This window comes from Engystomops pustulosus, unplaced genomic scaffold (genome assembly GCF_040894005.1).
Source record: "Engystomops pustulosus unplaced genomic scaffold, aEngPut4.maternal MAT_SCAFFOLD_268, whole genome shotgun sequence".
NCBI lineage: Eukaryota > Metazoa > Chordata > Amphibia > Anura > Leptodactylidae > Engystomops > Engystomops pustulosus.
Genome location: NW_027285146.1, coordinates 109222 through 120515, shown reverse-complemented (window position 1 = coordinate 120515; position 11294 = coordinate 109222). Strand labels below are relative to the sequence as shown.

Genomic DNA, 11294 nt, shown 5'->3' with positions numbered 1-11294 from the left:
CTCCCTCCCTGTATACACAGCCCCCCCCAGCCATATGGACTCTATAATCTCCTATAACTCCTGTATCTCTCCTCCCTCCCTGTATACACAGCCCCCCCAGCCATATGGACTCTATAATCTCCTATAACTCCTGTATGTCTCCTCCCTCCCTGTATACACAGCCCCCCCAGCCATATGGACTCTATAATCTCCTATAACTCCTGTATGTCTCCTCCCTCCCTGTATACACAGCCCCCCCCCAGCCATATGGACTCTATAATCTCCTATAACTCCTGTATCTCTCCTCCCCCCCTGTATACACAGCCCCCCCCAGCCATATGGACTCTTTAATCTCCTATATCTCCTGTATCTCTCCTCCCCCCCTGTATACACAGCCCCCCCAGCCATATGGACTCTATAATCTCCTATAACTCCTGTATCTCTCCTCCCTCCCTGTATACACAGCCCCCCCCCCAGCCATATGGACTCTATAATCTCCTATAACTCCTGTATCTCTCCTCCCCCCCTGTATACACAGCCCCCCCCCAGCCATATGGACTCTATAATCTCCTATAACTCCTGTATCTCTCCTCCCTCCCTGTATACACAGCCCCCCCCAGCCATATGGACTCTATAATCTCCTATAACTCCTGTATCTCTCCTCCCCCCCTGTATACACAGCCCCCCCCAGCCATATGGACTCTTTAATCTCCTATATCTCCTGTATCTCTCCTCCCCCCCTGTATACACAGCCCCCCCAGCCATATGGACTCTATAATCTCCTATAACTCCTGTATCTCTCCTCCCTCCCTGTATACACAGCCCCCCCCCAGCCATATGGACTCTATAATCTCCTATAACTCCTGTATCTCTCCTCCCCCCCTGTATACACAGCCCCCCCCAGCCATATGGACTCTATAATCTCCTATAACTCCTGTATGTCTCCTCCCTCCCTGTATACACAGCCCCCCCCAGCCATATGGACTCTATAATCTCCTATAACTCCTGTATCTCTCCTCCCTCCCGGTGGCGCAGACGCGATGGTGACGGAGGGCGGTGAGAATTTCAGCGTGGGACAGAGACAACTCTTCTGCCTGGCCCGAGCCTTCGTCCGTAAGAGCAGCATCCTCATCATGGACGAGGCCACGGCCTCCATCGACATGGCGACAGTGAGTGACCCGCCATATGGTGCACATCCTCCTCCTCCTCCGCCGCTCCCTCTGATTGTCCGTATTCTTCTCTCCGCGCAGGAGAATATTCTGCAGAAGGTGGTGATGACGGCGTTCGCGGACCGCACGGTGGTCACTATAGCTGTAAGTACGGACCAGGACCAGGACCGGGACCACCCTGACCCCCGGCTGTCTCTTCTCTCTCACTTCTCTCCTCTCTGTCTCTCTCCTCCGCGCTCTAGCACCGCGTGTCCTCCATCTTGGATGCAGACCTGGTCTTAGTCTTTTCGGAGGGAATCCTCATAGAGAGCGACTCGGCCTCCGCTCTCCTCTCCAACCCGGACGGGCTCTTTACCTTCCTGGTCAGGAGTCACAAGTAGAGAGTCCGGGGCTCGCTGCCGGTACGATACACCTGACCCCCCCCATGGATGAGATACAGGGCTGAGATACAGATGTATCACCCTCCTCCTGCACTGACCCCCCCATGGATGAGATACAGGGCTGAGATACAGATGTATCACCCTCCTCCTGCACTGACCCCCCCATGGATGAGATACAGGGCTGAGATACAGATGTATCACCCTCGTCCTGCACTGACCCCCCCCCCCTCCCCGTGGATGAGATACAGGGCTGAGATACAGATGTATCACCCTCGTCCTGCACTGACCCCCCCCATGGATGAGATACAGGGCTGAGATACAGATGTATCACCTCCTCCTGCACTGACCCCCCCCCCCCCATGGATGAGATACAGGGCTGAGATACAGATGTATCACCTCGTCCTGCACTGACCCCCCCCCCCCCGCCATAGATGAGATACAGGGCTGAGATACAGATGTATCACCTCCTCCTGCACTGACCCCCCCCATGGATGAGATACAGGGCTGAGTTACAGATGTATCACCCTCGTCCTGCACTGACCCCCCCATGGATGAGATACAGGGCTGAGATACAGATGTATCACCCTCGTCCTGCACTGACCCCCCCATGGATGAGATACAGGGCTGAGATACAGATGTATCACCTCGTCCTGCATGTTTTCCTCTTCCTCTCACTTTCCCCCCCAAGTTCTTTATTAAGATTTCTTTTACTAAATCTATTCTTTGCGCGCCCCGTAGACCCGGACAGAGGCGCGCCCCGTAGACCCGGACAGAGGCGCGCCCCGTAGACCCGGACAGAGACGAGCCCCGTAGACCCGGACAGAGGCGCGCCCCGTAGACCCGGACAGAGGCGCGCCCCGTAGCACCGGACAGAGGCGCGCCCCGTAGCACCGGACAGAGGCGCGCCCCGTAGCACCGGACAGAGGCGCGGCCCGTAGCACCGGACAGAGGCGCGGCCCGTAGCACCGGACAGAGGCGCGGCCCGTAGCACCGGACAGAGGCGCGGCCCGTAGCACCGGACAGAGGCGCGGCCCGTAGCACCGGACAGAGGCGCGGCCCGTAGCACCGGACAGAGGCGCGGCCCGTAGCACCGGACAGAGGCGCGGCCCGTAGCACCGGACAGAGGCGCGGCCCGTAGCACCGGACAGAGGCGCGGCCCGTAGCACCGGACAGAGGCGCGGCCCGTAGCACCGGACAGAGGCGCGGCCCGTAGCACCGGACAGAGGCGCGGCCCGTAGCACCGGACAGAGGCGCGCCCCGTAGCACCGGACAGAGGCGCGGCCCGTAGACCCGGACAGAGGCACGCCCCGCAGACCCGGACAAAGGGGCGGCCCGTAGACCCGGACAGAGGCGCGCCCCGTAGACCCGGACAGAGGCGCGCCCCGTAGACCCGGACAGAGGCGCGCCCCGTAGACCCGGACAGAGGCGCGCCCCGCAGACCCGGACAAAGGGGCGGCCCGTAGACCCGGACAGAGGCGCGCCCCGTAGACCCGGACAGAGGCGCGCCCCGCAGACCCGGACAAAGGGGCGGCCCGTAGACCCGGACAGAGGCACGCCCCGCAGACCCGGACAAAGGGACGGCCCGCAGACCCGGACAGAGGCGCGCCCCGCAGACCCGGACAGAGGCGCGCCCCGTAGACCCGGACAGAGGCGCGCCCCGTAGACCAATACTTACCTTTCTCCTTCTCCTCTGCAGCACCGGGTGCACACCATCCTCACCGCGGACCTGGTGATTGTTATGCGTCGAGGGAACATCCTGGAATACGACACTCCGGAGAGTCTCCTGGCGCAGGAGGACGGGATCTTCGCTTCCTTCGTCCGGGCCGACATGTGACGTCATCAGCGAGAAATATTTTTTTAGATTTTTATATGAAATGAAGTGTTTATATTTATAAAATATGAGAAGAATTTCTACCGCACTGACAATAAAGGAATGAACACCGACGTGTCCCGTATCTTACTGTGTGCACGGCCCAGAGAGAGCTCCCCCTAGTGGTGGTGTATAATGTGTATGTAGTGAGCTCCCCCTAGTGGTGGTGTATAATGTGTATGTAGTGATCTCCTCCTAGTGGTGGTGTATAATGTGTATGTAGTGATCTCCCCCTAGTGGTGGTGTATAATGTGTATGTAGTGAGCTCCCCCTAGTGGTGGTGTATAATCTGTATGTAGTGATCTCCTCCTAGTGGTGGTGTATAATGTGTATGTAGTGATCTCCTCCTAGTGGTGGTGTATAATGTGTATGTAGTGATCTCCTCCTAGTGGTGGTGTATAATGTGTATGTAGTGATCTCCCCCTAGTGGTGGTGTATAATGTGTATGTAGTGATCTCCTCCTAGTGGTGGTGTATAATGTGTATGTAGTGATCTCCCCCTAGTGGTGGTGTATAATGTGTATGTAGTGATCTCCCCCTAGTGGTGGTGTATAATGTGTATGTAGTGATCTCCTCCTAGTGGTGGTGTATAATGTGTATGTAGTGATCTCCTCCTAGTGGTGGTGTATAATCTGTATGTAGTGATCTCCTCCTAGTGGTGGTGTATAATGTGTATGTAGTGATCTCCCCCTAGTGGTGGTGTATAATCTGTATGTAGTGATCTCCTCCTAGTGGTGGTGTATAATGTGTATGTAGTGATCTCCTCCTAGTGGTGGTGTATAATGTGTATGTAGTGATCTCCCCCTAGTGGTGGTGTATAATGTGTATGTAGTGATCTCCTCCTAGTGGTGGTGTATAATCTGTATGTAGTGATCTCCTCCTAGTGGTGGTGTATAATGTGTATGTAGTGATCTCCTCCTAGTGGTGGTGTATAATGTGTATGTAGTGATCTCCTCCTAGTGGTGATGTATAATCTGTATGTAGTGATCTCCTCCTAGTGGTGGTGTATATTCTGTATGTAGTGATCCCCCCCTAGTGGTGGTGTATAATGTGTATGTAGTGATCTCCCCCTAGTGGTGGTGTATATTCTGTATGTAGTGATCCCCCCCTAGTGGTGGTGTATAATGTGTATGTAGTGATCTCCTCCTAGTGGTGGTGTATAATCTGTATGTAGTGATCTCCTCCTAGTGGTGGTGTATAATGTGTATGTAGTGATCTCCCCCTAGTGGTGGTGTATAATGTGTATGTAGTGATCTCCTCCTAGTGGTGGTGTATAATGTGTATGTAGTGATCTCCTCCTAGTGGTGGTGTATAATGTGTATGTAGTAATCTCCCCCTAGTGGTGGTGTATAATGTGTATGTAGTGATCTCCCCCTAGTGGTGGTGTATAATGTGTATGTAGTGATCTCCCCCTAGTGGTGGTGTATAATGTGTATGCAGTGATCTCCCCCTAGTGGTGGTGTATAATGTGTATGCAGTGATCTCCTCCTAGTGGTGGTGTATAATGTGTATGTAGTGATCTCCCCCTAGTGGTGGTGTATAATGTGTATGTAGTGATCTCCTCCTAGTGGTGGTGTATAATGTGTATGTAGTGATCTCCTCCTAGTGGTGGTGTATAATGTGTATGTAGTGATCTCCTCCTAGTGGTGGTGTATAATCTGTATGTAGTGATCTCCCCCTAGTGGTGGTGTATAATGTGTATGTAGTGATCTCCTCCTAGTGGTGGTGTATAATGTGTATGTAGTGATCTCCTCCTAGTGGTGGTGTATAATCTGTATGTAGTGATCTCCCCCTAGTGGTGGTGTATAATGTGTATGTAGTGATCTCCCCCTAGTGGTGGTGTATAATGTGTATGTAGTGATCTCCTCCTAGTGGTGGTGTATAATCTGTATGTAGTGATCTCCTCCTAGTGGTGGTGTATAATGTGTATGTAGTGATCTCCCCCTAGTGGTGGTGTATAATGTGTATGTAGTGATCTCCCCCTAGTGGTGGTGTATAATGTGTATGTAGTGATCTCCCCCTAGTGGTGGTGTATAATATGTATGTAGTGATCTCCCCCTAGTGGTGGTGTATAATGTGTATGTAGTGATCTCCTCCTAGTGGTGGTGTATAATGTGTATGTAGTGATCTCCCCCTAGTGGTGGTGTATAATGTGTATGTAGTGATCTCCCCCTAGTGGTGGTGTATAATCTGTATGTAGTGATCTCCCCCTAGTGGTGGTGTATAATGTGTATGTAGTGATCTCCCCCTAGTGGTGGTGTATAATGTGTATGTAGTGATCTCCTCCTAGTGGTGGTGTATAATGTGTATGTAGTGATCTCCCCCTAGTGGTGGTGTATAATGTGTATGTAGTGATCTCCCCCTAGTGGTGGTGTATAATGTGTATGTAGTGATCTCCCCCTAGTGGTGGTGTATAATGTGTATGTAGTGATCTCCCCCTAGTGGTGGTGTATAATGTGTATGTAGTGATCTCCTCCTAGTGGTGGTGTATAATGTGTATGCAGTGATCTCCTCCTAGTGGTGGTGTATAATGTGTATGTAGTGAGCTCCTCCTAGTGGTGGTGTATAATGTGTATGTAGTGATCTCCTCCTAGTGGTGGTGTATAATGTGTATGCAGTGATCTCCCCCTAGTGGTGGTGTATAATGTGTATGTAGTGATCTCCTCCTAGTGGTGGTGTATAATCTGTATGTAGTGATCTCCTCCTAGTGGTGGTGTATAATGTGTATGTAGTGATCTCCTCCTAGTGGTGGTGTATAATGTGTATGTAGTGATCTCCTCCTAGTGGTGATGTATAATGTGTATGTAGTGATCTCCCCCTAGTGGTGGTGTATAATGTGTATGTAGTGATCTCCTCCTAGTGGTGGTGTATAATGTGTATGTAGTGATCTCCCCCTAGTGGTGGTGTATAATGTGTATGTAGTGATCTCCCCCTAGTGGTGGTGTATACTCTGTATGTAGTGAGCTCCCCCTAGTGGTGGTGTATAATGTGTATGTAGTGATCTCCCCCTAGTGGTGGTGTATAATGTGTATGTAGTGATCTCCCCCTAGTGGTGGTGTATAATGTGTATGTAGTGATCTCCCCCTAGTGGTGGTGTATAATGTGTATGTAGTGATCTCTTCCTAGTGGTGGTGTATAATGTGTATGTAGTGATCTCCCCCTAGTGGTGGTGTATAATGTGTATGTAGTGATCTCCTCCTAGTGGTGGTGTATAATGTGTATGTAGTGAGCTCCCCCTAGTGGTGGTGTATAATGTGTATGTAGTGATCTCCCCCTAGTGGTGGTGTATAATGTGTATGTAGTGATCTCCCCCTAGTGGTGGTGTATAATGTGTATGTAGTGATCTCCCCCTAGTGGTGGTGTATAATGTGTATGTAGTGATCTCCCCCTAGTGGTGGTGTATAATGTGTATGTAGTGATCTCCCCCTAGTGGTGGTGTATAATGTGTATGTAGTGATCTCCCCCTAGTGGTGGTGTATAATGTGTATGTAGTGATCTCCCCCTAGTGGTGGTGTATAATGTGTATGTAGTGATCTCCCCCTAGTGGTGGTGTATAATCTGTATGTAGTGATCTCCCCCTAGTGGTGGTGTATAATGTGTATGTAGTGATCTCCCCCTAGTGGTGGTGTATAATGTGTATGTAGTGATCTCCCCCTAGTGCTGGTGTATAATGTGTATGTAGTGATCTCCTCCTAGTGGTGGTGTATAATGTGTATGTAGTGATCTCCTCCTAGTGGTGGTGTATAATCTGTATGTAGTGATCTCCTCCTAGTGGTGGTGTATAATCTGTATGTAGTGATCTCCTCCTAGTGGTGGTGTATAATGTGTATGTAGTGATCTCCCCCTAGTGGTGGTGTATAATGTGTATGTAGTGATCTCCCCCTAGTGGTGGTGTATAATCTGTATGTAGTGATCTCCCCCTAGTGGTGGTGTATAATGTGTATGTAGTGATCTCCCCCTAGTGGTGGTGTATAATGTGTATGTAGTGATCTCCTCCTAGTGGTGGTGTATAATGTGTATGTAGTGATCTCCTCCTAGTGGTGGTGTATAATGTGTATGTAGTGATCTCCCCCTAGTGGTGGTGTATAATGTGTATGTAGTGATCTCCCCCTAGTGGTGGTGTATAATGTGTATGTAGTGATCTCCCCCTAGTGGTGGTGTATAATGTGTATGTAGTGATCTCCCCCTAGTGGTGGTGTATAATGTGTATGTAGTGATCTCCTCCTAGTGGTGGTGTATAATGTGTATGTAGTGATCTCCCCCTAGTGGTGGTGTATAATCTGTATGTAGTGATCTCCCCCTAGTGGTGGTGTATAATGTGTATGTAGTGATCTCCTCCTAGTGGTGGTGTATAATCTGTATGTAGTGATCTCCTCCTAGTGGTGGTGTATAATCTGTATGTAGTGATCTCCTCCTAGTGGTGGTGTATAATGTGTATGTAGTGATCTCCCCCTAGTGGTGGTGTATAATCTGTATGTAGTGAGCTCCCCCTAGTGGTGGTGTATAATGTGTATGTAGTGATCTCCCCCTAGTGGTGGTGTATAATCTGTATGTAGTGATCTCCCCCTAGTGGTGGTGTATAATGTGTATGTAGTGATCTCCCCCTAGTGGTGGTGTATAATGTGTATGTAGTGATCTCCTCCTAGTGGTGGTGTATAATGTGTATGTAGTGATCTCCCCCTAGTGGTGGTGTATAATGTGTATGTAGTGATCTCCCCCTAGTGGTGGTGTATAATGTGTATGTAGTGATCTCCTCCTAGTGGTGGTGTATAATGTGTATGTAGTGATCTCCCCCTAGTGGTGGTGTATAATGTGTATGTAGTGATCTCCCCCTAGTGGTGGTGTATAATGTGTATGTAGTGATCTCCTCCTAGTGGTGGTGTATAATGTGTATGTAGTGATCTCCCCCTAGTGGTGGTGTATAATCTGTATGTAGTGATCTCCCCCTAGTGGTGGTGTATAATGTGTATGTAGTGATCTCCTCCTAGTGGTGGTGTATAATCTGTATGTAGTGATCTCCTCCTAGTGGTGGTGTATAATCTGTATGTAGTGATCTCCTCCTAGTGGTGGTGTATAATGTGTATGTAGTGATCTCCCCCTAGTGGTGGTGTATAATCTGTATGTAGTGAGCTCCCCCTAGTGGTGGTGTATAATGTGTATGTAGTGATCTCCCCCTAGTGGTGGTGTATAATCTGTATGTAGTGATCTCCCCCTAGTGGTGGTGTATAATGTGTATGTAGTGATCTCCCCCTAGTGGTGGTGTATAATGTGTATGTAGTGATCTCCTCCTAGTGGTGGTGTATAATGTGTATGTAGTGATCTCCCCCTAGTGGTGGTGTATAATGTGTATGTAGTGATCTCCCCCTAGTGGTGGTGTATAATGTGTATGTAGTGATCTCCTCCTAGTGGTGGTGTATAATGTGTATGTAGTGATCTTCTCCTAGTGGTGGTGTATAATGTGTATGTAGTGATCTCCCCCTAGTGGTGGTGTATAATTTGTATGTAGTGATCTCCCCCTAGTGGTGGTGTATAATGTGTATGTAGTGATCTCCCCCTAGTGCTGGTGTATAATGTGTATGTAGTGATCTCCTCCTAGTGGTGGTGTATAATGTGTATGTAGTGATCTCCCCCTAGTGCTTGTGTATAATGTGTATGTAGTGATCTCCCCCTAGTGGTGGTGTATAATGTGTATGTAGTGATCTCCTCCTAGTGGTGGTGTATAATCTGTATGTAGTGATCTCCCCCTAGTGGTGGTGTATAATGTGTATGTAGTGATCTCCTCCTAGTGGTGATGTGTAATGTGTATGTAGTGATCTCCCCCTAGTGGTGGTGTATAATGTGTGTGTAGTGATCTCCCCCTAGTGGTGGTGTATAATGTGTATGTAGTGATCTCCCCCTAGTGGTGGTGTATAATGTGTATGTAGTGATCTCCTCCTAGTGGTGGTGTATAATGTGTATGTAGTGATCTCCTCCTAGTGGTGGTGTATAATCTGTATGTAGTGATCTCCCCATAGTGGTGGTGTATAATCTGTATGTAGTGAGCTCCCCCTAGTGGTGGTGTATAATCTGTATGTAGTGAGCTCCCCCTAGTGGTGGTGTATAATGTGTATGTAGTGATCTCCTCCTAGTGGTGGTGTATAATGTGTATGTAGTGATCTCCCCCTAGTGGTGGTGTATAATCTGTATGTAGTAATCTCCTCCTAGTGGTGGTGTATAATCTGTATGTAGTGAGCTCCCCCTAGTGGTGGTGTATAATGTGTATGTAGTGATCTCCCCCTAGTGGTGGTGTATAATCTGTATGTAGTGATCTCCTCCTAGTGGTGGTGTATAATGTGTATGTAGTGATCTCCCCCTAGTGGTGGTGTATAATGTGTATGTAGTGATCTCCCCCTAGTGGTGGTGTATAATCTGTATGTAGTGATCTCCTCCTAGTGGTGGTGTATAATCTGTATGTAGTGATCTCCTCCTAGTGGTGGTGTATAATGTGTATGTAGTGATCTCCCCCTAGTGGTGGTGTATAATGTGTATGTAGTGATCTCCCCCTAGTGGTGGTGTATAATGTGTATGTAGTGATCTCCCCTAGTGGTGGTGTATAATGTGTATGTAGTGATCTCCCCCTAGTGGTGGTGTATAATGTGTATGTAGTGAGCTCCCCCTAGTGGTGGTGTATAATGTGTATGTAGTGATCTCCCCCTAGTGGTGGTGTATAATGTGTATGTAGTGATCTCCTCCTAGTGGAGGTGTATAATGTGTATGTAGTGATCTCCTCCTAGTGGTGGTGTATAATGTGTATGTAGTGATCTCCCCCTAGTGGTGGTGTATAATGTGTATGTAGTGATCTCCTCCTAGTGGAGGTGTATAATGTGTATGTAGTGATCTCCTCCTAGTGGTGGTGTATAATGTGTATGTAGTGATCTCCCCCTAGTGGTGGTGTATAATGTGTATGTAGTGATCTCCTCCTAGTGGTGGTGTATAATGTGTATGTAGTGAGCTCCTCCTAGTGGTGGTGTATAATGTGTATGTAGTGATCTCCCCCTAGTGGTGGTGTATAATCTGTATGTAGTGATCTCCCCCTAGTGGTGGTGTATAATCTGTATGTAGTGATCTCCTCCTAGTGGTGGTGTATAATGTGTATGTAGTGATCGCCCCCTAGTGGTGGTGTATAATCTGTATGTAGTGATCTCCCCCTAGTGGTGGTGTATAATCTGTATGTAGTGATCTCCCCCTAGTGGTGGTGTATAATGTGTATGTAGTGATCTCCCCCTAGTGGTGGTGTATAATATGTATGTAGTGAGCTCCCCCTAGTGGTGGTGTATAATGTGTATGTAGTGATCTCCCCCTAGTGGTGGTGTATAATCTGTATGTAGTGATCTCCCCCTAGTGGTGGTGTATAATGTGTATGTAGTGATCTCCTCCTAGTGGTAGTGTATAATGTGTATGTAGTGATCTCCCCCTAGTGGTGGTGTATAATGTGTATGTAGTGATCTCCCCCTAGTGGTGGTGTATAATGTGTATGTAGTCATCTCCCCCTAGTGGTGGTGTATAATGTGTATGTAGTGATCTCCTCCTAGTGGTGATGTATAATGTGTATGTAGTGATCTCCTCCTAGTGGTGGTGTATAATGTGTATGTAGTGATCTCCTCCTAGTGGTGGTGTATAATGTGTATGTAGTGATCTCCCCCTAGTGGTGGTGTATAATGTGTATGTAGTGAGCTCCCCCTAGTGGTGGTGTATAATGTGTATGTAGTGATCTCCTCCTAGTGGTGGTGTATAATGTGTATGTAGTGATCTCCTCCTAGTGGTGGTGTATAATGTGTATGTAGTGAGCTCCTCCTAGTGGTGGTGTATAATGTGTATGTAGTGATCTCCCCCTAGTGGTGGTGTATAATCTGTATGT

General features: G+C 48.7%; 1 protein-coding gene across 2 annotated transcripts; it reads left to right on the top strand.

Annotated features, from left to right (window-relative positions):
* The first annotated feature begins 1007 nt into the window (after window positions 1–1007).
* On the top strand, window positions 1008–3465 carry LOC140110382 (ATP-binding cassette sub-family C member 8-like). Of its 2 annotated transcripts, XM_072132203.1 has the most exons (4): window positions 1008–1148; window positions 1230–1292; window positions 1391–1549; window positions 3225–3465. In XM_072132203.1, exons 1-3 carry the CDS (start codon window positions 1020–1022, stop codon window positions 1526–1528), a joined length of 330 nt encoding a protein of 109 aa, XP_071988304.1. In that variant the 5' UTR covers window positions 1008–1019; the 3' UTR covers window positions 1529–1549; window positions 3225–3465. The 2 variants fall into 2 exon arrangements, with proteins under 2 accessions (XP_071988304.1, XP_071988305.1); XM_072132204.1 differs by lacking the exon at window positions 1391–1549.
* Window positions 3466–11294: the final 7829 nt, after the last annotated feature.